This window comes from Coptis chinensis, chromosome 7, assembly GCF_015680905.1.
Source record: "Coptis chinensis isolate HL-2020 chromosome 7, ASM1568090v1, whole genome shotgun sequence".
NCBI classification, from domain to species: Eukaryota; Viridiplantae; Streptophyta; class Magnoliopsida; order Ranunculales; family Ranunculaceae; genus Coptis; species Coptis chinensis.
Genome location: NC_141462.1, coordinates 10,245,556 through 10,269,062, shown reverse-complemented (window position 1 = coordinate 10,269,062; position 23,507 = coordinate 10,245,556). Strand labels below are relative to the sequence as shown.

The following is a 23,507-nucleotide window of genomic DNA, read 5'->3' as shown; positions in this document are numbered from 1 at the left end:
AATTGGACAAGTTTTTTTTTTTAAAAAATATAAAGTATCACCTATAACCCATAGTGTTAAATTATCAATTTCTCTATAAGTTCGAACTTATGTGAATGGTCAATTCTATTAATATGAGAGGAGGCTCGAGAGAGAAATAGGTGGGATACACTTCGAAATTGGGATGAAATAATCTTAACACTCTCCCTTAACAGGACACGCTGAAAATATACACAAATTTGACATTTTTTTTTTTTTTTTGTACAATTTTCACCTGGAAATATTTGAACTCGAGACCTTTTATAAACCAAGCTCTGAATATCATGTTAAAATTTTAATTTCTCCATAAACTCGAACTTATGTGAATGATAAATTCTATTAATATAAGAGGAGGCTCGGGAGAGAAATAAACAGACGCACCTAGAAATTAGGGTGGAATAATCTCAACACATAATTATCCCTAATCTAACTAGAAACAATAATTGATCATAGGTGAATTTTTTTTTTTTGGTAAAGATCATAGGTGAATGTTAATATATGGAGAATAGGAGATATTTGATTGATATGATTTAATTTATGGGGAGGGTAAAACATAAAATGACCTAGTGGCCCAAGTTATTCCAATATTCTTAAAGAGTGGTTTTATTACTTTATATTCAAGCATTTGTAATAAAAAAATTGTAGGGGTAAAATAGAAAAATGAAAAATGCTGATGAATTTAAGAGTCCTCATTGATTTTATAGACAAAAGTATTTTTTTTTTTCGCTAACAACCCCATTTCTATTACTACCAGATAATTGGATTATAGTTATAGTCTTTGCAAATCATGGGCATCCCTATTACACGAATTACTTGTCCATTTTGCTAAATCATGGGAATCCCCATTACAAGATCTGTTAAACCACCTAAAAACTGCATTTTCCAAAAGACTGACACTCCTACAAATGGCTTCAAATATCGTCTGAAGGGACCAATTGAGATTAGAAACTTGGGTTACAAGTGATTTGATGACTGCAACATTATCTCCCTGAAAGACATACTTTCTTCCCTCCAGGGTTGATGCTAGCTTGACTACCACTTCAGCCGCCAAGAGTTCACTCTCCTCAGCTATTCGAGCTTTAAACCTCCTAACTGCAGCGACTACTAGGTCTCCTTGTGCATTCCAGGCCATAGCAGCTCCTGCTCCAGTTTGCTTGTCCTTATTGAAAGCTCCATCAAATCTGATATTCACATCATACACAACATTAGTTAAACTATGGTTCTCCATGTTATCTACTATGCTCAAGTGGTGGTTATGTGTATGTATAAGTGTATGAGGACTAGAAGATGTTCCAGCAATAACTGGATTGCTAGTTCTCCTTCCTTGGGGTATGGTGTCTTCCCTTTCAAAGGCCTTCAGTCTTCTATGCCACTGGATATTATTAGAGGCTAGTATATCTCCTCTTTGCCCAGCGCACTCTTGCCGAACTTCTGCATATTCCTGCTATCCCACATGCCTTGCAGCAAAGTGTAGGCATAAACACCCAAGTCAGCAATATGTTTTTCCTTACTGTTACTCCACTCCATGATTTCATCTATCCATCTCCTAGCCCTCAAATCTTTATATACTTCAGTTTTAATACCTAAAGGGGAAGCAAACCAGATGCTTCTAGCCCAGTGACATTGAAAGAACACATGTTCAAGAGTTTCAAACTCCTCTGAACAAAATGGGTATAAGATATCATCATTCTTGATTTTGCTTTTAATTTCATCCCGAAGCACCATGCGCCTAAAGAGATGGCTAAAAATTTCCATAAAAGCATATGTCCTTGAGAATAATAGGTTTACCATGAAGCATAAGCCAAGGATCTTGGAAGGCAGAGGTGGTTTTAATGCTCCAACAAGCCCCATTCTCAATCAAGTCATGGTTTTTTTGCCCTTTCGGAAGAAAGAAGCTAGCATTAGAAGTGGCCTTGTCATGATTTGTTCCCATATGTACTTTGAAAGTTCTAACCCTAAACCCCATTTAAGCCCTTTTGGGTTTTGCTAGAAGAGCCTTGTTTATCCCAAAACCCTAAAGGCTTTTAGGTTTGCAGAGTTTATGGATGGATTTTAGATTCCTCTGTACCATGCAACCAAAAATCTCTACATACCCTATCCATGTTATCACACACAGACACTGGTAGAGAGTAGGGAGACATGGCATAGAGGGGTGAAGGTTGGGCCACTGCCTTGATCAGCACAGTCCTTCCAGCTTGTGAAAGTAGTCTAGCCCTCCAACCTTTAATTTTATTGTGAATTTTGTCCACTAGGTAATTGAAATCCTCACTCTTACTGTCAGTAAGCACAATTGGAACTCTCAAGTATTTATCCTTAGTATCAAAATCTCTCATCTTCCAAAACTTTTTAAGAATTTTCCTATGTACATTATTGTTATAGTAAATACTCGATTTATCCAAGTTAATTTTTTGCCCAGAAACCAAACAGTAATCTTCAAGGATACCTTTCAGAGTAGCAGCCTCATTAAGGGAGGTTTTAGTAAATAGAAACAAATCATCCGCATAAAAAGATGTGTTATAGACAAAAGTAATACATGTCTGTAATATCTAACTTCTTTAAAGAAAACATCCACCTCTACAGGAATTTTTCATCACGTCATTAATTTTATTTGCCTTTTTGTCCTTACTTCATTGTTGTAATTACATATTTTGTCCGGTCAATTAAATTTTTAATTTCAATTTTGCCCCTAACAATTTTCGATTATTTCAAATATTCTAAAAACAAAAGGGTGTAATAATGGATGGTATGGAAGGGTTAAAACGTAAACATACTATATCTCATATCACATCATCTCATTTCTTTTCTATTTCCCATCAATATCTCATTTCTCTTTCTCTTTTTCTCTTTCCTTATTATCACATCTATTCTTTTCACTATTTCTTCCTCAATATCTCATATCTCTAATCTCTCTCTCTCCTTAATATCTCATCTCATTTCATCTATTCATTTTTTATCCTCATTATCTCATCTCTCTCTCTCTAATCCGAAATTTCAACAATTCCATCAGGAATTCCACACAAAATTTCAATATACTTTAAAATTTAGAACTTATTTTTTATTTTTTATTTTTTATCCCGAACACATTTAGTCTAAATTAGTGTGTTAGTGGGACATTTTTACATCTAGAGTAACAAATTGGGCCAGGAAATTAGATTTTTATGTTCGATTCAAATTTGAATTTTGGAATCGGGATTTTTTATTATCCCGATTGATTTCGGTTTCGAATATGTAGTATAAAGTAAGTGCAAAAAAAAAAAAAAACACACACACATCACAAGACGCCAAGACTTAAAAGACAATTAAATTTCAACAATTCCATAAAATTCCAATATGTTTTAAAATTCGGAATTTTTTTTTTTTTTTTTATTCCGACAAATTTAACACATTTAGTCTAAATTAGTTAGTGGGATCTCTTTACATCTAGAGCAACAAATCGGGTCGGGAATTAAAATTTTTATGATCAATTCAAATTTGAATTTTGGAATGGGGTTTTTTTTATTAATCCGATTGATTTCAGTTTCGGATAAGTAGCATAAAATAAATGCGAAAAAAACAGGCGCATCGGTTGCAATTTGGTTGGTTGGCTTATTTTGACTGGGATTTGGTTGCAATTTTTTTTAAATCAACATTGCCAGTTGGGCTTTTGGTGGGCATGCTTTCAATGGTTTGGTTGATTGTTCAACTCTCAATTTTACGCTCATAGAGCGTGCCCAAAATAATAGTAATTTCTAAAGAGACATATACGGCGGGAGCAATCTTGTTTTAGTACTACCCCGTGATTGGGAATAAATTTGTCATAGACATAGTCCCAAATCTTCTGGTCCCAAAACCAAAATGATTCCAAATCCAGCTCAAAATCTGTCTTCCAAAGTTCGGTCTTCCAAAAATAGACAAAAAACGAACACGTTGTTCAACTTTGGCTGTCTTTGAACAAGGGTATTTTCGTCGTTTTACACGTATATCTACTTGTACACAGAAACATATTTCTCTCTCCTCGTTGTTTAGAATTGATATATAAAAAGTTTTCGTTTCGAAACAGATCTCTTTATTAAAAAAAAACTCCCAACTATAAAAATTCTCTCATCGATTTCTTCATCTTTATATATAAAATCACCAACGCCCCTTTTTTAATTCATTCAATTATCTATCTTTCGTATCTCTCAATTTTTTTCTAATTTTTAGTATTTTCCCACTTGAGGTAATAGAATGTTTAATGGTATGATGATGGATCCGGAATTGATGAGAATTGCTCAAGAACAGATGAGTAAAATTCCTCCTAGTGAATTGGCTAAGATGCAAGAGCAGGTATGTTTTTTTTCATGCAAAGTTTTTAGTAGAATTTTAATTTGTTTCGAATATGCTTTTGTTATTTGATTGCTTTTAAATGGAATATTGTATAAAGTTAGAATTTTTAGGACCTGTGTTGAATTTAAACTGTTACTTTGAATAGAAAAACGAGAGTTGATGAGAATGTGCTTGTTGGCTAAGATGGTGATCCAATGATCCATGCATGCACTTGTGTTTAGCTCGAATGTACCTTAAGTAGTTGGTAAATATGAAGAAGAAGTTAGAATTTGGAAGCTGAAAAATTAGAGTTAGTGAACATTAATGAAATTGAAATTGAGGTTAACAAGTTAGACTTATGAATATCTGTGAGAATGCATGTGTATGTGTTGGATGATTTACAATGGAACCTTTTAGAATCTGTATATCTGAGTCGTTGATGTGGACTTAAACTCTGTTGTTGGGACAACTGAAAAGAACAGTTTGCATATATTCTGCGGAAACTAGGTTGTTGACATTATGTTTATACAGCATAAATTTATTCATTATGCTTTCCTGTACTATTTTCCCTTGGTCTTTGTCTTTTATTATGAAAATTTATGGGGTTTACTGCAACAATTATGATGATACTGTTTTTTCACAGATGATGTCGAATCCCGAGCTGTTGAGAATGGCGTCAGAGCGCATGAAGAACATGAGGCCTGAAGACTTTAAAACTGCTGCTGAGCAGATGAAGCATGCTCGTGTTGAGGATATGGCAGAGATGAGCAAAAAAATTGCTAGTGCCTCACCTGAAGAGATTGCATCAATGACCGCCCAAGCTGATGCCCAGATCTCATATGTGTTAAGTGCCGCTCAGAACCTGAAAAAACAGGTATATGCAGCTAATATCAGTAAATATTTAGTAAAATAGCAAAATTACAATATTTAATCGCTAGACTCCTTGTTATTCTTTAGTCGGAGTTTTGTTGCATCTGTCATACACTCATGCATTCTGGATCTATTTGTCAACCATCAGGGGAATGATCTTCACAACCAGGGAAAATTTCATGATGCAGCTCAGAAGTATATATGTGTAAGTATTGACCTATTTTTTCAATCTAAATTTCCCTATTTCTTATGTGTTCGGGTATATTTTCTATGTGGACATTGAATTTCTAACCTTTTGTTGCTTGCATCTGTTCTCTGTAGGCAAAAAATAACCTGCAGGATATTCCAGTATCCAAAGGCAGAGCAGTCCAATTGGCTTGTTCACTTAATTTGATGTCATGTTACTTAAAAACAAGGCAATATGAAGAGTGCATAAAGGAAGGCGTAGAGGTATGGCGGGATTATGTTTATAATCGATTGATATAAACATTGTTTTGGAGGGAGTTTCTTCAATTTGTGCCATTGTTTTCATTTACGGGTTATATACTTTCTGATACGCAACTTGTCTGTTTTATATCAGGTCTTGGAGTATGACACCAAGAATCTCAAAGCTCTTTATCGTAGGGGTCAAGCATATAAAGAATTGAGACTTTTAGAAGTGAGTTTCTTTTTTCTTTTCTTTTATTGTCTTTTATAATTTTTAATTTTCGTAAGGTTCCTTACTAGTTTAGTGAATGTTGCTTGTTAAGCCTGTTTCCATGAATTAGAAATTATTAATGGTATTGCATGTTCTATTTGTGTTCGCTTTTTGTATCCTGATGACTTCTTTTGTATCTGGTTTTTTACTAGGATGCAGTCTCAGATTTGAGCAAGGCACACTCAGTTTCTCCTGATGATGACACTATTGTGGAAATGTTAAGGTCTGGATATTTTCCCTAATGGATGGATTTTGGATTAGTGAAGTTCTTTGTCCTTTATAACTATGCCTAGTAGGCCAAAAAAAAAAACTATGCCTAGTATCGTTCGAGGACTGTAGTAACATTTAAACAGTTTATGTGACAGATTGTATCATTAATTGGTCCTCTCAGATTCATGAACTTTATTTCTGTCCAAAAAATTTTGAACAAGAAAGTAGAAATCTTCTTTTTAGCCTGCATTTAGTATTTTTATTTTAATTTATTTTATTTATTAATCATAGTATTGGCTGATAGTGTTTGTTGATGATACAGGGATGCTGAGGACAAACTCTCTAAAGAAGGTGGAGGGAGAAGAGCATCAAAAGGTACGTTCTTCTTCGTCTTTCTTAATTATTTCTTGTAGCCTAACATTCTGATACAGTTGTATATTATTTCTAAAAGATTCTGAAGGTTTCTTTGTTGCTTGCTTAAAGGAGTAGTAATTGAAGAAATAACTGAAGAGGTCCAAACATTGCTGCCAGAAAGCCGTAAAAGCTCTTCTTCTGCGGAATATTCTGTTACAGAAACCCAAGAAAAGTCTGAATCCTCTTCAAGTCAAGCTGGGTCGAACTTAGGGGGTCCAACTACTGATGCTGGGTGTTTGCAGGACTTAGAGATGAGTCCAGAATCTGTGAGGTTTGTTTCGACGAATCTTTCTTAAAGTGTGTTATGTATATCAACATTCTCGACTTTGTCAAAGATTTCAATATTCCCATTTTTTTTTTTTTTTTTTTTTTTTCTTTTATCATAAAATCTGCCTATAGTTGTTTTTTACTTTCATTTAGTTTGTTGTTATTGTTCTTTGATTATAAAGCATGTCTCCAATATACCATACATCTATAATGATTTTTTTGGGGTCCCAGGTTCTACCGTAGACACATTTGGTCAGAATCCTGAATTAACGTGACACATATTGATAGAAAACATTTAATGGGTACGCCTGCCAATATGTTTGTGTATCCTGTTGCATTGTCTCACCTCCTAATCGGTATCTGGATCTTTTTCCTAATGTATGCAAAAATATTGTACTATGGTGTGATGGTAAAATTTTTGTATGATTGAACTTGATGCGAGTACAAAGGTACTTAACAAAATGTTCTCCATGGTATTAACATGATTAAGGGCATGTGTCTCCGTTCGTGTCCTGGATTTTGTAGTATGTACCAAAAACAGATCTTGTTTTTTCATAGCAGTACACATATTTGTATCAATAACTGGGTATCTTAAACATCAATAAACTTTCAAAGACATTACATGTTTGAAATGGCAGTGTGTTCCCACTAGTTTTTGTTCCACTATCTTTTCTTAACATATTTTGTGATATACACATAATTTGTGGTTGTATTCCCATGTTACTAATGCAGTTTAACCATTTCGTAAAGTGTTATGAATATATACAGGTTGGGGGAGCTTAATTGCTCACTTCATAAGAAACTGACTGTTTGTGGGTTTATGCAACTGGATTTGAAGTTTATGGCTGTCTCCTTATGGTTTCTTTCCATGTACCTACAATCTATGTAAAAATGGGGCTGTCTTTAAATCTTTATTCTGTTATAGCATCTGTTGAAACTTTGGTGCATCCCCAACATCTGATTGCTGTATCCATTTTTTAATAGATCATTTCAAACTCTCATCTCAAATGCTGATCCTGATACTCTGGCTGCTTTGAGTGGTGGAAGTACCCAAGGACTGTCTCCAGACATGATTAGAACTGCGACAAATATGATGAAAAATATGCCGCCGGAAGAGCTTCAACAAATGTTCAAGATGGCTTCCTCTTTTCAAGGGAAAAACCCTTTATTCCCAGCTGGGACAGCACAAGCGAATGGCCACAATTTAAGACCTGGATCACTGCCAGAGGGTGTGTCACCTGACATGATGAAGACTGCATCTGATATGATGAGCAAAATGTCTCCAGAGGAGCTTCAGAAGATGTTTGAAATTGCCTCTAACATGAAAGGGAATGAATCTAGTTTCGGTCCCAGAACAAATAACGGATCAATCATCTCAGAAACTGTTGGAATACCTGCAGTAAACCGAAAGCCTGACGTAGGGGAAAGTAGTTCTTCACGTGGCTTTTCAAACTCAAGATCAGATCCATCTCCACCTTCAAACTTACCGACCTCGATGGGTGATATTCAAGAGCAAATGCGGGATCAAATGAATCATCCGGCAATGCGACAGGTACACTCGAGTAAATACTTGATTCATTTATCATGTTATATTCAGTCGATTTTTGTTTCCTGAATATTCTGGAAGCATGCATTTTCTAGATGTTCGCATCCATGTTAAAGAATATGAGTCCGGAAATGATGGCAAACATGAGTGAGCAATTTGGCATGAATATGTCAAAGGAAGAAGTAGCAAAAGCTCAAGAAGCCATATCCTCTTTATCACCGGAAGCCTTGGATAAAATGGTACTTCCTCCTTTCCAATTCCTATATTTGTAGTAGTTCTCTCTCTCTCTCTTAATTATTATAATCAATTTTCCTCCTCCCTCAAGAATATACTGATATGACCAAACTTTGTTTATTTTCCTCAGATGCGATGGGTTGATAGAGCGCAAAGAGGAGTGGAGGTTGCAAAGAAGACAAGGAACTGGTTATTTGGTAGAGCTGGTTTGATTTTTGCGATCTGTATGCTCATCTTAGCCATCATCCTTCATCGACTAGGCTATGTTGGTAGTTAAATTGCAATTGTATCTCTTGCTTACCTACTAGTCTCAGCAATAGATAATTTGGCTCATTGGTCCCTTCATTGCTCGGAGGTCTTCAACACACTTTTAGTGCAGAAGAAATAGGATAGAATACCATATCTATGATATGCTGATAAGAGATTGGCAGTGGTTGGTGGTATGTGAAGTTACATGTGTCCACCCCGGGCATGTGTCATCTCTTATTTTCTCTATGAGTTGTTTAATTTGCGGAACTCTGACACTGAACTGAAAGAGATGTAGATGGAAATGTAAGGAATAGACTTTTAATCTCAAAGAGAAATTTTTTGCTAGTACTTTGTGATTTTGCTTTTGTATTAAAATGTTTATTTTCACATTTCCCATACTTGAGTGGTTGTTTTATGGTTTGGATACTGCACCAGTTTGAAGCTAGTCTACCAGCTTGAAAATGCCGATAAAGGTTGTCTTATACACAATGTCAGCCTGAGATATAGGAATGCATAGTCCTGTGAGTCTCTCTTTTGAGATTAATAATGTGTCAAAATATGCTTAATCGATGTTGAAATGGGATTCTATAAAAAATGTGACCCAAATGAGCACTAAAGATATGTGAAGGCCAAAGGTTTTTGATTTTGTGTTTTCTCGAAATGAAATAAGTGGTCTACTATGGAAAGGAAAGAAATGGAATGGAATAGAAACAGTTTTAAAATTGTGTCTGTTTGGTAAATTGTAGAAAGGAAAGTAAATTGTTAGAGTCTATTTGTTAAATTTTAACTAATGGAAATAAAAGGAAATAAGTGATCCACTATGGAAAGGAAAGAAATGGAATGGAAACAATTTTAAAATTGTAGGCCTGTTTGTTAAATTTTAACTAATGGAAAGGAAAAGAAATAAGTGGTCTACTATGGAAAGGAAAGGAATAGAATGAAAATAGTTTTAAACTGTGGAAAGGAAAGTAAATTGTGTTTTTTTTTTTTTTTTTTTTTTTTTTTCTAAAATTTTTAGGTCTAGACCATGGACTCAAAACCATTTCCATTTATCTAGTTTTACGGAAAACAGCCTTTCCATTCAATTGGCAAACAAACAACAAAAAAGCTATGGAAAAGGTGAACCACACCTCTTTTCTTTTCCTTTCCTTTCCCTAGCATTTCCTCTAGAACAAACAGGTTAATGTTGATGTCCGAATAGGGATGGCTCAAAGTAAGCAGTGGATACTCGAATTCATAGATTTTGCATTGTATTATTCTTCGTTGTAGCATGAATGCAAAAAGAATATAAGAGGTGGGGAATAATATTAGATTCCTAAAGAGATTCTTATATACCATAAAGTTTTTTTTATGTCTCTTCAATAATAACTGAGGCAAGATAATTTGGAGGCAACAAGTAGCAGCAAAAATAAAATGCGAATCAAATGATGCTATGTCGACGATAAAATAAGGTTCAAGTAATTGACGTCCACGTGTTAACAAGATACGGACAAGACGCAGAAGAAGCGCCAACGAATTTATCGGGATTGAAAGGCCCAAATAAATAAAAGTAAATCAAACCCTCTTATAATTTTACGCAACTCTCTCGAACATTTCACAATAAATTCGCTGGTAAATTTCTATCTTCATTTGATTTGTTATTGATTTCTAGCACATTTGGTACTGTTGGATATTTTCTGAACTCTTGTATTAACATGGTATGTTGGTACTGCCGCCGGGCAATAGAAAACTTCAGTTGATGTATTTGGTATTAGATTGTTGGTGTGAATATGCTTTCGATCTCGTTTGCTTGGTTTGAAGGGTATTACTTTTAATCCGATCACTAGTCTTTATTATGTTTCATTGTTTGGAATTTTTATTGTTGAGTTTCCTGGTTTGAGAGAAACTTCAAGTTTTCGGTTTACTACAATTGTCGATGAGCATGGGAGTGATGGAGTTTTGAACTTGTGTTGCTCAGGAAGTTTACCATTTGGGTTATATTGTTCACGATTTGCTTATCCTGTTCTAGTTCCGATTTCTGTTATACTTTTTCGGTTCTGTTTTCCTGTAGTGATTCCACTTCTAATTATATGATTATGAATTGCCTACTTTCTGGTTCGTATTGTGATTTTTCAACTATGATTTCGCTTCTTCCGTTTTGATTTATGATTTATGATTTCGATTTTCTGATTCCGGATATGCTTTGTGATCTTCTGACTTCTTGGTTATTCTGTTTTATCTGGTTCTTCTGAATTATTGATTTCTTTGACTTTGATGTTCTTTTCGTGCTTCTTTCGAGGTTCTTCTGTGGTTTGACGTTCTTGTGATCTTTCGGATTCTTCGGGTTCTTGTGACATTCTTTTCGATTCAAAGTTCTTGTGGTTTATTCAAGTGGTTCTTGTGGGTTCTTTATGATTCTGGGTTCTTGTGGTTATGTGGTTCTTGTGGATTTTGTGACAATGGTTCTTGTGATTTCTTGAAGTGCTTCTTGTGGTACTTTCGAGTTTTCTTGATTTGGTTTCTCATGGCAATTTGGTGGTTCATGTCATGATTTATCGAAGTGGTTCTTTCGTTATAGCAACCATTTGTTGGAGTACTTTGTTTTCTTATGTGTTTTGTAGTTTAGTTGCCTAGCTGCAAACTCATTATGCGAGCATAATGAGTTTGAGAGGGGGTGTGAAATATATGTAAGGGTAGTTTAGTCTTTTCCTTCGTTTAGGCATATTAATGTAATCTTTGAAACACTGTGAATATAATGTTGCCTCTTTTCTTTTGTTAACAGTTTACCAATACTATGTTTTTTTTCAGATCTATATACATGGATAGACTCAATGGTCCCGCGCGTCTTATGATAGTCTCGGATCTTGACCATACGATGGTACGAGACTTTTAATTGTTTGCCTTGTGCATAGTATGGAACTGTAATAATGTTTGGTATTTGCAGGTTGATCATCATGATCCTGAGAATCTATCAATTCTTAGGTTCAATGCGTTATGGGAAGCTTATTACCGTCACAATTCTCTACTTGTTTTCTCAACTGGTCGTTCGTGTACACTTTATAAAGAGTTGAGGAAGGAGAAACCAATGTTAACCCCTGATATAACTATAATGTCTGTGGGAACTGAGATAACTTATGGTGAGGCAATGGTAGCTGATGATGGTTGGGAGCAATATTTGAATCAGAAATGGGATAGAAATGTTGTTATGGAGGAAACATCCAAGTTTCCACAGCTGAAGCTTCAGGTGTCAATATATTAGTTACTTGGATGTTTTTCTTTTCTTTATAGTTGGAAGTTGGAACCTTTAACTTATGTAAATTGTGGATAATGCAGGCAGAATCGGAGCAGAGACCGCATAAGGTTAGTTTTTATGTGGAGAAGGATAAGGCTCAAGAAGTGATGAAGGCTCTTTCAGATATTTTGGCAAAACATGGAGTAAGATTATACACCATTAACTTTTTTTTTTCCGAAAAGTTGAAACAATGAAACTTTAGCTATGGTTTTGATTTTATTTTATTCTGTTGTTGCAATAATTTTGTTGTGGTATATATGTGCTAATGGTTGTTAAAAATCTAACTTATTAATTATGTTCATCTCCAGTTAGATGTTAAAATAATTTACAGTGGAGGGGTGGATCTAGACATTTTGCCCCAAGGTGCTGGCAAAGGACAGGCTCTTGCATATTTGCTTAAAAAGTTTACAGCCGAGGGTAAATTACCACTCAATACTCTTGTTTGTGGGGACTCTGGAAATGACGCTGAACTATTTAGCATTCCTGATGTATATGGCGTCATGGTTGGTATCTTCAACGACTTTAACTTTCCTCCATTATCATCTATTAGATATGCCTTTTTACTTTTCACAGTTATAAACCGGTCTCGGCAACTTTCTTTTGTTTCTCCTTGATGTACAGGTCAGCAATGCCCAGGAGGAATTATTGCAGTGGTATGAAGAAAATGCTAAGAACAACCCAAAGATAATTCATGCAAGTGAGAGGTGTGCAGCTGGGATTATTGAAGCTATTGGTCATTTCAAGCTAGGGATAAACAAATCTCCAAGAGATGTCATGGACTTCTCAGAGGACAAAACAGAAAACATTCATCCCGGTCATGAAGTGGTGAAATTCTACATGTTTTATGAGAGATGGCGTCGTGCGGAAGTAGAGAACTCCGAGCACTATATGCAAACCTTGAAAGAAGTCAGTGTACGTCTATACTAACTTTATGCTCATGCTATAGTATAAGGTACCTACTTGGATTTGCATGCTTAATTTTGGCAGTTAGAGGCTTATGGGCAGGCCTATCACGTGGCCTCCTTTTACCTGGTTTTTTGCCCCTCACTATTATTTGTCTCATGTCCCCTTCTCTACATATTTATGCTTCAATTTTCTGTTATAGTAGTTTAGTGATTGGTAGTCTGCTGTTTTATTAGCAGTTTTGTACTAGCATACTATAGTTAAACACTTAAACTAGTAGTCCATATAGGCTATGTTTGGTTCATAGAACCAGGATTTAATGGAAAATTTTGAAGAAGAAAAAGGACTAAAAATGAAGAAGAAAAGATTTAACTGTTTTTACTATATACCCACCCTGCTTTCATCATTTTGGGAAAGGAAACTAAATTTCATATTTTGACAAGGAAGTTGTTATTCCTAATTTAAGTAATTTTAATATCTGCCATGAATAAGTTGTATATTTTTTGTGTTCTTATTTGCACTCCTGTTTTCTATAGATTTTTTATTCCTTGATCCAAAAATAGCTTTAGAATATAGATTAGCCATACAAAAATCAAGTGCACACTAAGACTACAAAGTCAAGGCTAATATTTAAACACGTATTTTTGAGAAGCAAGATGCTAAAACTAGAACAGGATACCACAATTAACGGGCTGATGATTGATAGTTGCAAGGTGAAACTATCAATTTCGAACCACTCTAACGACAAGTCACAAATCCAATTCTCAAGCTGATAGATTGGGCGTGCATGGATCCATAACTGATATCTAAGAACGAAAATATTAGGAGGGAAAGAGAAGTGCAGTGTTGTGAGGAGAAAAATGTTTTAGAAATGTGCAAAGATTTTTTACATGGACTTTCGGATGATGAGCAGAAAGGATTAATTCATTTCTCAGAGGTCTCCAGGCTCAGATCAAGGATCAGTGGGAGACTCTTCCCATTCATCAACTCATTCCCTGATTCCACTTTCAGAACGAGCATCCTGAATGAATAAGAAATGAAAGGAAATCAAGTAGTATGTCTGACCATTTTCTTTCTTTCTGCCTCTACAGAATAAGAAATGAAAGGAAGGCTCTAGGCATGCAGTAAAAATATTTAAAGTTTGTTATTTATCAGTATCAAAACATAAAAAGTATATGTTGTCCTCTAGATCAACATCTTAAGCATTTTGATCAACTTCTTAAGACCTTGTCTTGACAACAAAGTTTTCTCTACCAAACTTTCCACTTCTATTATAGTTGTGATTCTTAAATTGTAAAATCTCTTCTGACAGCACCCCTCTGGAATCTTTGTCCATCCTTCTGGGGTTGAACGAGCTCTTCATAACTGCATAGATGCAATGCAAAAGTCCTATGGCGACAAGCAAGGAAAAAAATTCCGATTATGGGTGGATCGAGTTTCTGCTGCCCAAATTGGCTCAGATGCGTGGCTAGTAAAGTTTGATAAGTGGGAATCATCTGGTGAGGGTTACAAGTCTGACAGTACAATCCACATATTTTTTTTTGTGAATTATTCTCAAGGCTTTAATACCCAAGATTTTATTCTTAAATCGTAAGAACTTATCTGACATCTTAGATACTTGGTGTTTGGAGGAGGTGTAGTCATGGTTTGAGAATGACTTTTTTCCTTACCATAAATTTCTGTCAACTCTTGTGCAGAAGGAGGGCCCAACTGTTGTGTGGTCACAGCTTTGCTAACTTCGAATGTAAGATTTAAAACTTGGCACCTTGCATCTTTGTAGACATGATTACATGAATTTCACTGTTGAGATGTTTATTTTGTGACTTCTACAGAGTGCAGTACCAAGTGGGTTTATTTGGGTACATGTGCATCAAACATGGTTGGATGGATACGCAGCTGAAGATAAAAAGTCCTGGCTTTTCTAAATCGTTTCTGCAGCCTGGTCATTTCAAATATCTTTTGTTACAACAAGGCACCTTCATTTATCTGTATTATCAACTTAAATCCGATAACATTGGCGCTTTTTTGGTAAGAATCTGATAACATTGCCAAAACTCTAAAGATTGTCTATAGAGGGCTCTACTTCTATCAGTTCTATGCATTGTCCAAAACGTCAATTTCGTCCAATATAATGGACCCTTTAAAACGCGAGGCTAACCACTAATGAATGAAAAGAGGGGAAGATAGTATTGACTTGTATATATCTGAAATCAGTCCTTTCCCAAAAACCATACTACTGTTCCTCATTGTTATCGTGTGTGGAATGAAGCTTCATGTGGATACATCACTGGCAAGATCGTTACACCCTTGCGGAATGCCAAGGAGAAACCTTTCAGAGAGATAACACACATCTTCCCTTTCAAAAAAGACGTGGTTTTTTTAGAGTCCCAAATAATTTTACCAGGTACAAAAACCTGTGGTTCGGTGCTTTCCTCCGAAAGGAAATGGTGCATCACTTTGAAGTGAGTAGCCAACTATGTAATTTGTTTTTGATGCAGGATACAGTGATACACTTCGTTTTGCGATAATGGGGAAGCAGAATACCACTTGGAATTATATTTTGAAATGTTATGGCAATCCCTAACGAAGTAATCGTAGAGACCCTTGGCCTTGTAGGTGTTTGTATTTTCGACATGTCCTTGGCCTTAAATGTGAAGACCATAATAATCATATGGTTTGGATATAAGTCATACAACTATAGAAGTCTCTCTGAATTTCTGTTTTCCTGCTCAGGAACTCCATTTATATGACCTCCAAAAAAAACTCCACCATAAAAAACAATACGGGAATTAGAAGGTGATTTTTGGAGGAGATGTTATCTCTACAATATATATCACGGTCTAGATTTTTCATATTTCAAAACAACTTTTGAGAAGGTTAAACATTTTCGTTTAAGCTGATTTTTGGTAGGAAAATTTTCCATTATCAGAAGACTATCTTCACCAAAAATCAGTCCTCAATTCATCTTATAAATATACTTTTGGTGGTGGAGTTCATTTGGAGTTCAATGAATTACACAAACCTCAGATCTCCTTAAAGCCAATACAAAATCTTCATTCCGTTTTTGCAAATTGGTAATAGTTGAGTCTGCCCTTGTTGTTTCAATACCAGTTGGTCGACCTCCCCATTCACCTTTCCATTCGCAGACTTTAATCCACTAATATCCTGTATAAGGACCTTCAGAAGGTAATCCAGCAGTGCATTTTTCTCTTGGTCTACCAATACACAGAGATTCTCAAGTGCAGCATACAACTCCGAGATCAAATAATCTAAAAAGAATGTAAACAGACAAAGTAAAATCAAAGAGACAAAGATTTCATATGTGATCAATCACGAATGAAAACTAGACCCCTATCAATTATATTCATCAGAATATGCATTTGAATGTATTGAACAAGATTATAAAGAAGTCAAGATTGCTAATTCCGGTACCATACCATGGCTAAAACCAATGGCGCAGCCGGGAATCACCGGCACATGGGGCACTTGGATACCTTACCGGAAAAAAAAACGCCTTGATCTATTAGTAATAAAAGCTTATTATTAAGCCACTAAACAGCTAAGTAAGGATTTTTTTTTTTTTTTTTTGAATGGCCTAACCATCAAGTATTACATTTTCATTGAAAAATATAGTAAAATTAGATTGGGGATAATACATACCAAGAATCTTTGAGTCGATCTGTACACATGTTTCACTTGAAATCCTAGCTTGTGAATCGACCAATAGTGCAAAGTTGCTTAATTATATACAACAACATGGTTAAAAATGCATTTTGGGTAATTGTACTAGATAATTCACTTGAAATAATTCACTTGAAGTCTTTCAATAATTGACTAATTGTGCTTTGACTTAAAGGTTGGAAGTAGTCCATGGCATCACTAACACACATTGGCAGTAACTACAAACTGATCTCTGCCCTCAAATTCACCTGGGGCACGTGCCCCATGTAACCACCATGTGGCTCGCCACTGGCTAAAACAACAAAGATAACTAACATAATAATGAATTTTGATTGATTTTTTTTTTTTTTTATTATTTTCTCATAATATATTACAATCTAACTTTGAATATCTTATTTAACTCTCCTATAACAAAACATCTCCCACCATCGTCTAGAAAATAATCCAGCAAAGGCAATTGAGAAATATCTGAAGACCAAAAATAAGTATATATATACTTCCACTCGATCAAGAAATTTAGCCACCAACACTATCAAGTGAAAAACATGAGAAAGATGTATTTAAAGAAAATAAAAAATAAACAGGATTTCTTTCTATCTTATTACACCTGGCCTACCGTATTATCATGGTTGTCTAGGAATGAACATAAAATTTCCTCTAAAAACTGAAATAGTAAATAATAGTTAAAGCAGAAACAGAAATAGTTAAACTAGTACCATAAATAATGTTACCACAAATGTATTCCTCGACTTTCTCTTCTTCCTCTGAATTACTTTTTTCTTTCGAAATTCTCTCCCACTCCTTAAGGTGGTCCTCCAAAATCCGATACGCATGGTTATATCTCAACAGCTCCAAAGTACTAAATGAATTAGTGATTTTTGACAACTTCTGTTCATAATCTTTATGTTTTTCAATTGTGCAAACACCCACGTTAAAATGAACGACCGTGTAGAAATAGGCGTTTCAAAATAAAAATGTCTCAAAATCGAAAACTTACCTTCTCCAATCAAATAATCTAAATTTTCCACAGTTTTGACAATCTCATTAGAGAGTGTCACTGTTGAACGCTAGAAGTCAGGACCTTAAAGCTTTGCATTCTCTTTCATGGCACCATCTAGTGCATGAATCTTGGATAAAAACACCTTAACCACCAACAACGACAATAGTAAAATAAATAAATCAACACAAAAATCCCCGTACAAAAGACAAACAAAAAAATTAATCACCTGTTTAATTATCAGTAGTTTTGACTAGTTCTCTATTTGAAAGCTCATGCTTTTTTGGTGGATTTGAAAACCTATGCAAACAGGGACAGAGCCAGGATTCGAAGCCAGGGGGTGCTAGATTATGTGCACACCCCACCCCACCCCTCCAAAAAAACGAATGCAATTTTTTTTTTTATTATTATTATTTTTTTTTTGGTCAAAAGGTCTAAATAATAACGATCAACAAAATTATGTATTTATTTCAATTAACAAAACTAGAGTACATTGACTACTAATAATTTAATATGGACTAATGAAGTTAACTATTTAAGCACTTAAGCTATTAATTGATACTACTATATAATATATATATATATATATATATATATATATATATATATATATATATATATATATAATCTAGTCAACAAGTCTACAACAATTCAACAAATTGTTAACTTCATATAATGTTATAAGTCTATATAACATTATATATAATGTTATATAGACTTATAAAAGATTAACATTGAAAATAAAAAATTACATTGTTTTGTTTTTTTTTTAAGTGGAAATTTTATTGATAATGATAATGAGTTTTACAAATAATTAGAGCAAAGCGCAAGAAGTCAAAAGCTAATCTACCTTTTACAAAGCAAATCCTTTCTGAATTTGTGTTTTTTGGGGTTTTTTTTTTTTTTTTTTAGGTTGAGGTCTGACCGTTTGTTTAATTAGGAATTGAGAGTGAAAGAAAGGAAGGAGAGAATACGAGTTTGTTATGGGTTATTAGAATTATATAAACTGACCGGTTGGGCCTTTGGCTATTTGTTTTAGTCTCATCAACCCATCAAACATTCAAAAACACATTTGTCCCTCTTTAATGATTTTGAACTCAAAATAAATGATAAATGATAATTTTATAAGGACAAAACCAGAAGTAAAAAAAATTGGTTTATTGGAATGTTTTTTATTAGTTTTTTTTTCATAATATTTTTTTTGTTGATAATATTCTTATTATAGTTGTGGAAATTTTAGGAGTGTTGTAGTAGAAGTTTGCTAAATTTTTTAAGAGTGCGAGTCTTTATAGTTTGAAGATTTTTCTAGGCAATTAGTTATATTATAGTTGAGCTTTTTTAATCTCAGGAGTGTTACCGCCCCAACATACACCCCTATATCCATCTAATCCATCTATGTATGAAAATACACTTTCTTAATCGTAGAGATGGGTCAACTAAAGTTTCCTCAACGCTAGCTTATCGAGTGTACTGAAAAACTAAGCTTACTTCCTTCCACTTCTTTTGCTGGTCCACTTATGGAAACCTCCCCTATTGCACACCTCTATATATAATAGGTGCAAATCGTTCTTCTCTGCTTCTTCAGAAATCCTTCATAAGAAAAACAAAATATATTATATATATATATATATATATATATATATATATATATATATATATATATATATAAATAAAGGTTATATAGTAAAAACTAAGAAAGAAGAGCTCATAAAAACTTAAAAGTTTATTTGATTTTGGTTTTCATCTCATTCTGAAAAGTGTCAAATGTAAAAGCAAAAACCATCATGTTTTTCATAATTTTCTCATTAAGTGTTACATATACGGTTGGTTCTGTTTTATACACTGGAATATATTGGAAGATATCAGAATGATTGGCAAAATTAACGAACTATGGCGAGCTGGCTTCAAGAAGTTCAAACGTTTTTTGTGTGTACCAATTTGGAAGTTCGAGTATCAACCTGGAAGTTCCAGGATACATCACCTGTGACATCAACCCAAACCTCACACGTGAAACCAGAAACATTTAGAACACGCAGTTGGCGCCATCAAAGTTTGACAACTCTTACCAAACTGTTTGGATTCAAAGGGCATTTGAGTCAATTCCGCCAATAAAACAGTTCAGAATATATAAGGCCAGTTTGAACGCATTTCACCTCACCAAGAAATAAAGAGCAAACAAATTATATAAAAATCTAAATATAAAGGTCCAATTTAAGTCAATGGAGATGTTTCCAATGCGCATATAAATGTTCTATTGATCTTTTCAAAATTCTTCATTTGAATTTTATGTTTCTTGTTTTTTATTTCTTGCATGGTTTTGCATTCTTGGGGTTAAAATGGTTGGTGAATTGAATTTAAAGGAAGGTTATATTTGATGAATGGATATTGGTGATTTTTGACAAAGAAGAAGAGACCACTGAGAGAAAAATGGAGAGTTCTGCTGGTGTGGGATTTATGGCAGTTTTTGCAGTTTCAGGAAGTGTTGTTCTCGTTGCTATGCAACTTCATAAACGTCTTCTCTCTGATTTCATGAAGAAAGTTGAATCAGAATTGGGTGGTAAGCTCTTGTTCTTGTTCTTCTTGTTTTTTAGTTACAAGCTTGTTGGAAGTTGGTTCAGTACCTCCATGTTTCATGTTTGTATGTTTAGCATATATCTTTGTTTTCTTTTTGCTTTCTGTTTTTTCCTTTTAATTCCTTCTTCTTGAGTTGATTCTTTTCTTTGATTGGATGTTTTTGTTTCTTCAGCATTTTCCATTTTTTTTTCCCTGTTGGTTGTTGTAAGAGGAAGGAAATTAACATCAATGCCAATTGCCAAAATGGTTTTGAAGGATTTTTTTTTTTTAATGAAATAGTATGGGTTTTAGCCCCTCCTAAAATAATTAATTTTTATTTTGTTTCATTTTTCTATACTATGGGGCTGTTTGGCAACCATTTTAAATATAATGAGTTTTGCTTTTAAAACGAATTCTTACTTAAATGATTTTGATTATCAAATAAATGATACAAAACAATCAAACTCAAATGAGTTATTGATTTACTTACTAAAATAGAAAAAGAAAATTGTCAAAATAAAATAAAAGAGAATGAAATAAGACAAGAGAAAAGTTCTAGTTTTTTTTGTTTATGTTTTAATAGATTATCTCATTTGAATTTTAATGATTTATAAATATTTTTACCAAACACATTTTTTTATATCCAAAATCGATTATGAGAATCATAATCAACTATTGACCCTAAAATGGATTCTCATAATGGTTTCAATGAATTACTTATTTTAAGAATTACTTATGTATCAATGCTTAAATCTGATGTGTAGCTGTGGAAAAATATCAGCCTAAAAGGAGAGTTCGGTTCGCTGATGATGTGCTGGAACCATCGTCGAATAACAAAGAATACCGAATGCGACATTCGAGATTGGGAGCTGTCTTTGATCAAACTCCAGCCAATCTAGAAGAATTAGAGGAGGAAATGAAAGAAAACATGCCACCTAATAGGCGTGCTTTGTACGAAGGGATCACAAAATACAGAGCAGCACTGAAAGGGCACACTGCACTTAATTGTTGCTAACCTCAAATTGTGAAGTCTATGCAAAATTGCAAATACGCATGTTCATATATAGTACCTGTATTTTTTTTTCCAGTCCAAATTTAAGTTGCAATGTCCCCAGTGCCCACTTGTTTTTTGTACATTTTTCACATTTTTTGATTAGTTGAAAACTTTCTTTGTTGAGTAAACTGTACCATCCTATTCCGCGACTATTCCTTCTACTAGTATTAGTACTCTATTTTTGATCGGCTGCATTAATTAGGTTGCCTACGTATCCATTTCGGGATGAAGCCACCGTAGTTCACCTCCACTCTTTCTATTTACCTCTCTCTCTCTCTCTCTCTCTCCCCTTTCCTTTTTATATCTCTCTTTAGGTTTAACTCGTGGGGCATAGTATAGTCTTGGGCCTATTCTCTGGGTCCAATACATACTATGGTCTATCTATGAAAATGGCTACTACATTTGCCCCCTCTCGGGTTCGGCAGCGATGACGACGGCGGACCCGAGAAGTCTATGAACTTCCTTGTCTCTCTCTCTGAACTCTAGATACCCGCAGTATCCAGAGACTGTATGCAGTCTTCCTCTCCTCAGGACGTTTCATATCCATGTCCCCTGCTACTGAATTGTATGTCTATAAAGTACTCAGTCCCGACTCTATTTGTCCGCGAACTCTTGAACTCTACGCTCTCATTTTTCTTGACCATGTGACTTTGTTGGCCGCGAATTATATTATAATCCTCCACTTATCTCGCTCTTCCTTCATCATTACTTACCCGAGTTCTCCAACTTCAGTCGATAAATTATATGTGTATCTCAGATCTCCGTAAATTTCCGTTATGTGTATGTGCACTACACCTCTTCTAACATCTTTCCTTGATTACGCTTTCTCTATCTTTCTAGCCTCTTTGCTATGATTTTTTCTGGAAATCTCCAATGATCTCGCGAGCATCAGCAATCCATAATCTCTACTCCGTGATCCCTTTTCCAATAGTCTGGGACTGAAGAAGCCTTACTTTTGTGGTGTTTTCCTTGCTAACCGTCCTTGGTCGCGTGACCCGAAGTCCTTATTCACTCTCTGCTATTAGCTCTCCTTCACAAAATTCACTACCATTCTGTGAAGGGTCATTTTTCCCTGGCACTCACTCTTCACAGTCAATCATCGTGTCCACGAAGTGTCTCAATTTATCGGCTCTCGTTCATAGAACTCATTAGCGTATCCATGAAGGGTCTCATCCCCTTCACTCTCACTCTTCAAACTCAATCTTCATGCCCGTGAAATGTCTCAACCCAACTGTCAACTCTCCTTTACAAAATTCACAACCATATCCCCGGAGTGTCTCACCTCAGCCACTTTCTCTCTTTCATGGAACTCGCTACCATGTCTGCAGAGTGTCCCGTCCCATTCGTTTCTCTTTCGTAGAACTCAGCATTGTATCCACGAAGGGTCTCATCCCTCCGCTTATATTCGGAAAGTGCGAAGCATGTCTAGGAACAGCTCAGCTTGCCCCCATGTCCGCGGAGTGTCTAATCTCAACCACCATCTCTCTTTCATAGAACTCACTACCATGTCCGCAGAGTGTCTCGTCCCCTTCGTTTCTCTTTCGTAGAACTTAGCATTGTATCCGCGAAGGGTCTCATCCCCTCCGTTCTCATTCGAAAAGCGCGAAGCATATCCAGGGACAGCTCAGCTTGCCCCATGTCTGCGGAGTATCTCAGCCCAGCCATAAGCTCTCCTTCTTAAAACTCACTACCATGTCCGCGGAGTGTCTCACTCTTTCATTTCCCTTTCGTAGAACTCAACATTGTATCCGCTAAGGGTCTCATCCCCTCTATTTCGCTTTTGTAGAACTCAATAGTATTGTTCCTTCTGGATATGTAGCTTGCTCCCAATTGCAATTTGAACTCCGCCATGGGAGGCTCATACCCCCCCCCCAACCGCCTCTACTGGGAGTGGAGTCTGTTGAGGGGCAACTCCGTTTTCCCCAAGCTTGGTTCGGATCTCATGTCCACAGAGGGCTTATCCCCCCGCTGTCTCTGCTCTGGAATGGAGTCTGATGAGGGGCAACTCAGTTTGCCCCCAAGCTTGATTCGGATCTCATGTCCGTGGATGGCTCATCCCCCCCGCTATCTCTGCTATGGAATGGAGTCTGATGAGGGGCAACTCAGCTTGCCCCCATGTTTGATTCGAACACGAGGGTCCGCGGAGGTCTCGTCCCCTCCCCCCCCGCACTCATTCGGATAGCCCCGCGACATATCCGTGAAGGGTCTTCTTGAACCCCTCCGCTCTCCTTCGGAATGCACATCCGGGAACAGCTCAAC

The 23,507-nt window shown here is 35.5% G+C and overlaps 3 protein-coding genes and 1 long non-coding RNA gene across 12 annotated transcripts; 3 read left to right on the top strand and 1 right to left on the bottom strand.

Moving 5' to 3' along the window:
- Positions 1-3,976: 3,976 nt before the first annotated feature.
- Positions 3,977-9,137, top strand: TPR7 (Tetratricopeptide repeat (TPR)-like superfamily protein). Its single transcript, XM_086574872.1, has 11 exons — positions 3,977-4,323; positions 4,946-5,176; positions 5,321-5,377; positions 5,494-5,622; positions 5,753-5,830; positions 6,022-6,092; positions 6,402-6,454; positions 6,563-6,764; positions 7,745-8,312; positions 8,402-8,545; positions 8,671-9,137. The coding sequence occupies exons 1-11, from the start codon at positions 4,225-4,227 to the stop codon at positions 8,815-8,817; spliced, it is 1,779 nt and encodes a 592-aa protein (XP_086430998.1). The 5' UTR covers positions 3,977-4,224; the 3' UTR covers positions 8,818-9,137.
- A 944-nt stretch (positions 9,138-10,081) lies between these two features.
- On the top strand, positions 10,082-15,054 carry LOC147485923 (sucrose-phosphatase 2-like). Of its 9 annotated transcripts, none has more exons than XM_086574870.1 (9): positions 10,082-10,400; positions 11,577-11,646; positions 11,713-12,012; positions 12,102-12,203; positions 12,369-12,563; positions 12,682-12,966; positions 14,276-14,462; positions 14,661-14,707; positions 14,796-15,054. In XM_086574870.1, the coding sequence occupies exons 2-9, from the start codon at positions 11,587-11,589 to the stop codon at positions 14,886-14,888; spliced, it is 1,269 nt and encodes a 422-aa protein (XP_086430996.1). In that variant the 5' UTR covers positions 10,082-10,400; positions 11,577-11,586; the 3' UTR covers positions 14,889-15,054. The 9 variants fall into 9 exon arrangements, 7 of the variants coding, with proteins under 7 accessions (XP_086430996.1, XP_086430995.1, XP_086430993.1 ...); XR_015202919.1 differs by having other exon boundaries at positions 10,092-10,400; positions 12,682-12,972; positions 14,578-14,707; XM_086574869.1 differs by having other exon boundaries at positions 10,096-10,338; positions 12,682-12,972.
- Positions 13,810-16,896, bottom strand: LOC147485922 (uncharacterized). The gene is made up of 2 exons (XR_015202920.1): positions 16,624-16,896; positions 13,810-16,232 (listed from the first exon to the last, which is right to left on the bottom strand). It is a non-coding gene; the product is annotated as an uncharacterized LOC147485922 (long non-coding RNA).
- Positions 16,897-19,786: 2,890 nt separating this feature from the next.
- Positions 19,787-21,376, top strand: LOC147485921 (uncharacterized). The gene is made up of 2 exons (XM_086572654.1): positions 19,787-20,198; positions 20,959-21,376. Exons 1-2 carry the CDS (start codon positions 20,069-20,071, stop codon positions 21,207-21,209), a joined length of 381 nt encoding a protein of 126 aa, XP_086428780.1. The 5' UTR covers positions 19,787-20,068; the 3' UTR covers positions 21,210-21,376.
- Positions 21,377-23,507: the final 2,131 nt, after the last annotated feature.

Excerpts from the sequence above, each read along its gene's own strand:
- LOC147485921 (XM_086572654.1), top strand. The coding sequence starts at position 20,069 with ATGGAGAGTTCTGCTGGTGTGGGATTTATGGCAGTTTTTGCAGTTTCA. Across the intron at positions 20,199-20,958 it reads AGTTGAATCAGAATTGGGTG|CTGTGGAAAAATATCAGCCT; the intron begins GTAAGCTCTTGT and ends TCTGATGTGTAG.
- LOC147485923 (XM_086574865.1), top strand. The coding sequence starts at position 10,559 with ATGCTTTCGATCTCGTTTGCTTGGTTTGAAGG. Across the intron at positions 12,973-14,275 it reads AAACCTTGAAAGAAGTCAGT|CACCCCTCTGGAATCTTTGT; the intron begins GTACGTCTATAC and ends CTCTTCTGACAG. Across the intron at positions 14,463-14,660 it reads TGATAAGTGGGAATCATCTG|AAGGAGGGCCCAACTGTTGT; the intron begins GTGAGGGTTACA and ends ACTCTTGTGCAG.
- TPR7 (XM_086574872.1), top strand. The coding sequence starts at position 4,225 with ATGTTTAATGGTATGATGATGGATCCGGAATTGATGAGAATTGCTCAA. Across the intron at positions 5,623-5,752 it reads GCATAAAGGAAGGCGTAGAG|GTCTTGGAGTATGACACCAA; the intron begins GTATGGCGGGAT and ends GTTTTATATCAG. Across the intron at positions 6,093-6,401 it reads ACTATTGTGGAAATGTTAAG|GGATGCTGAGGACAAACTCT; the intron begins GTCTGGATATTT and ends TTGATGATACAG.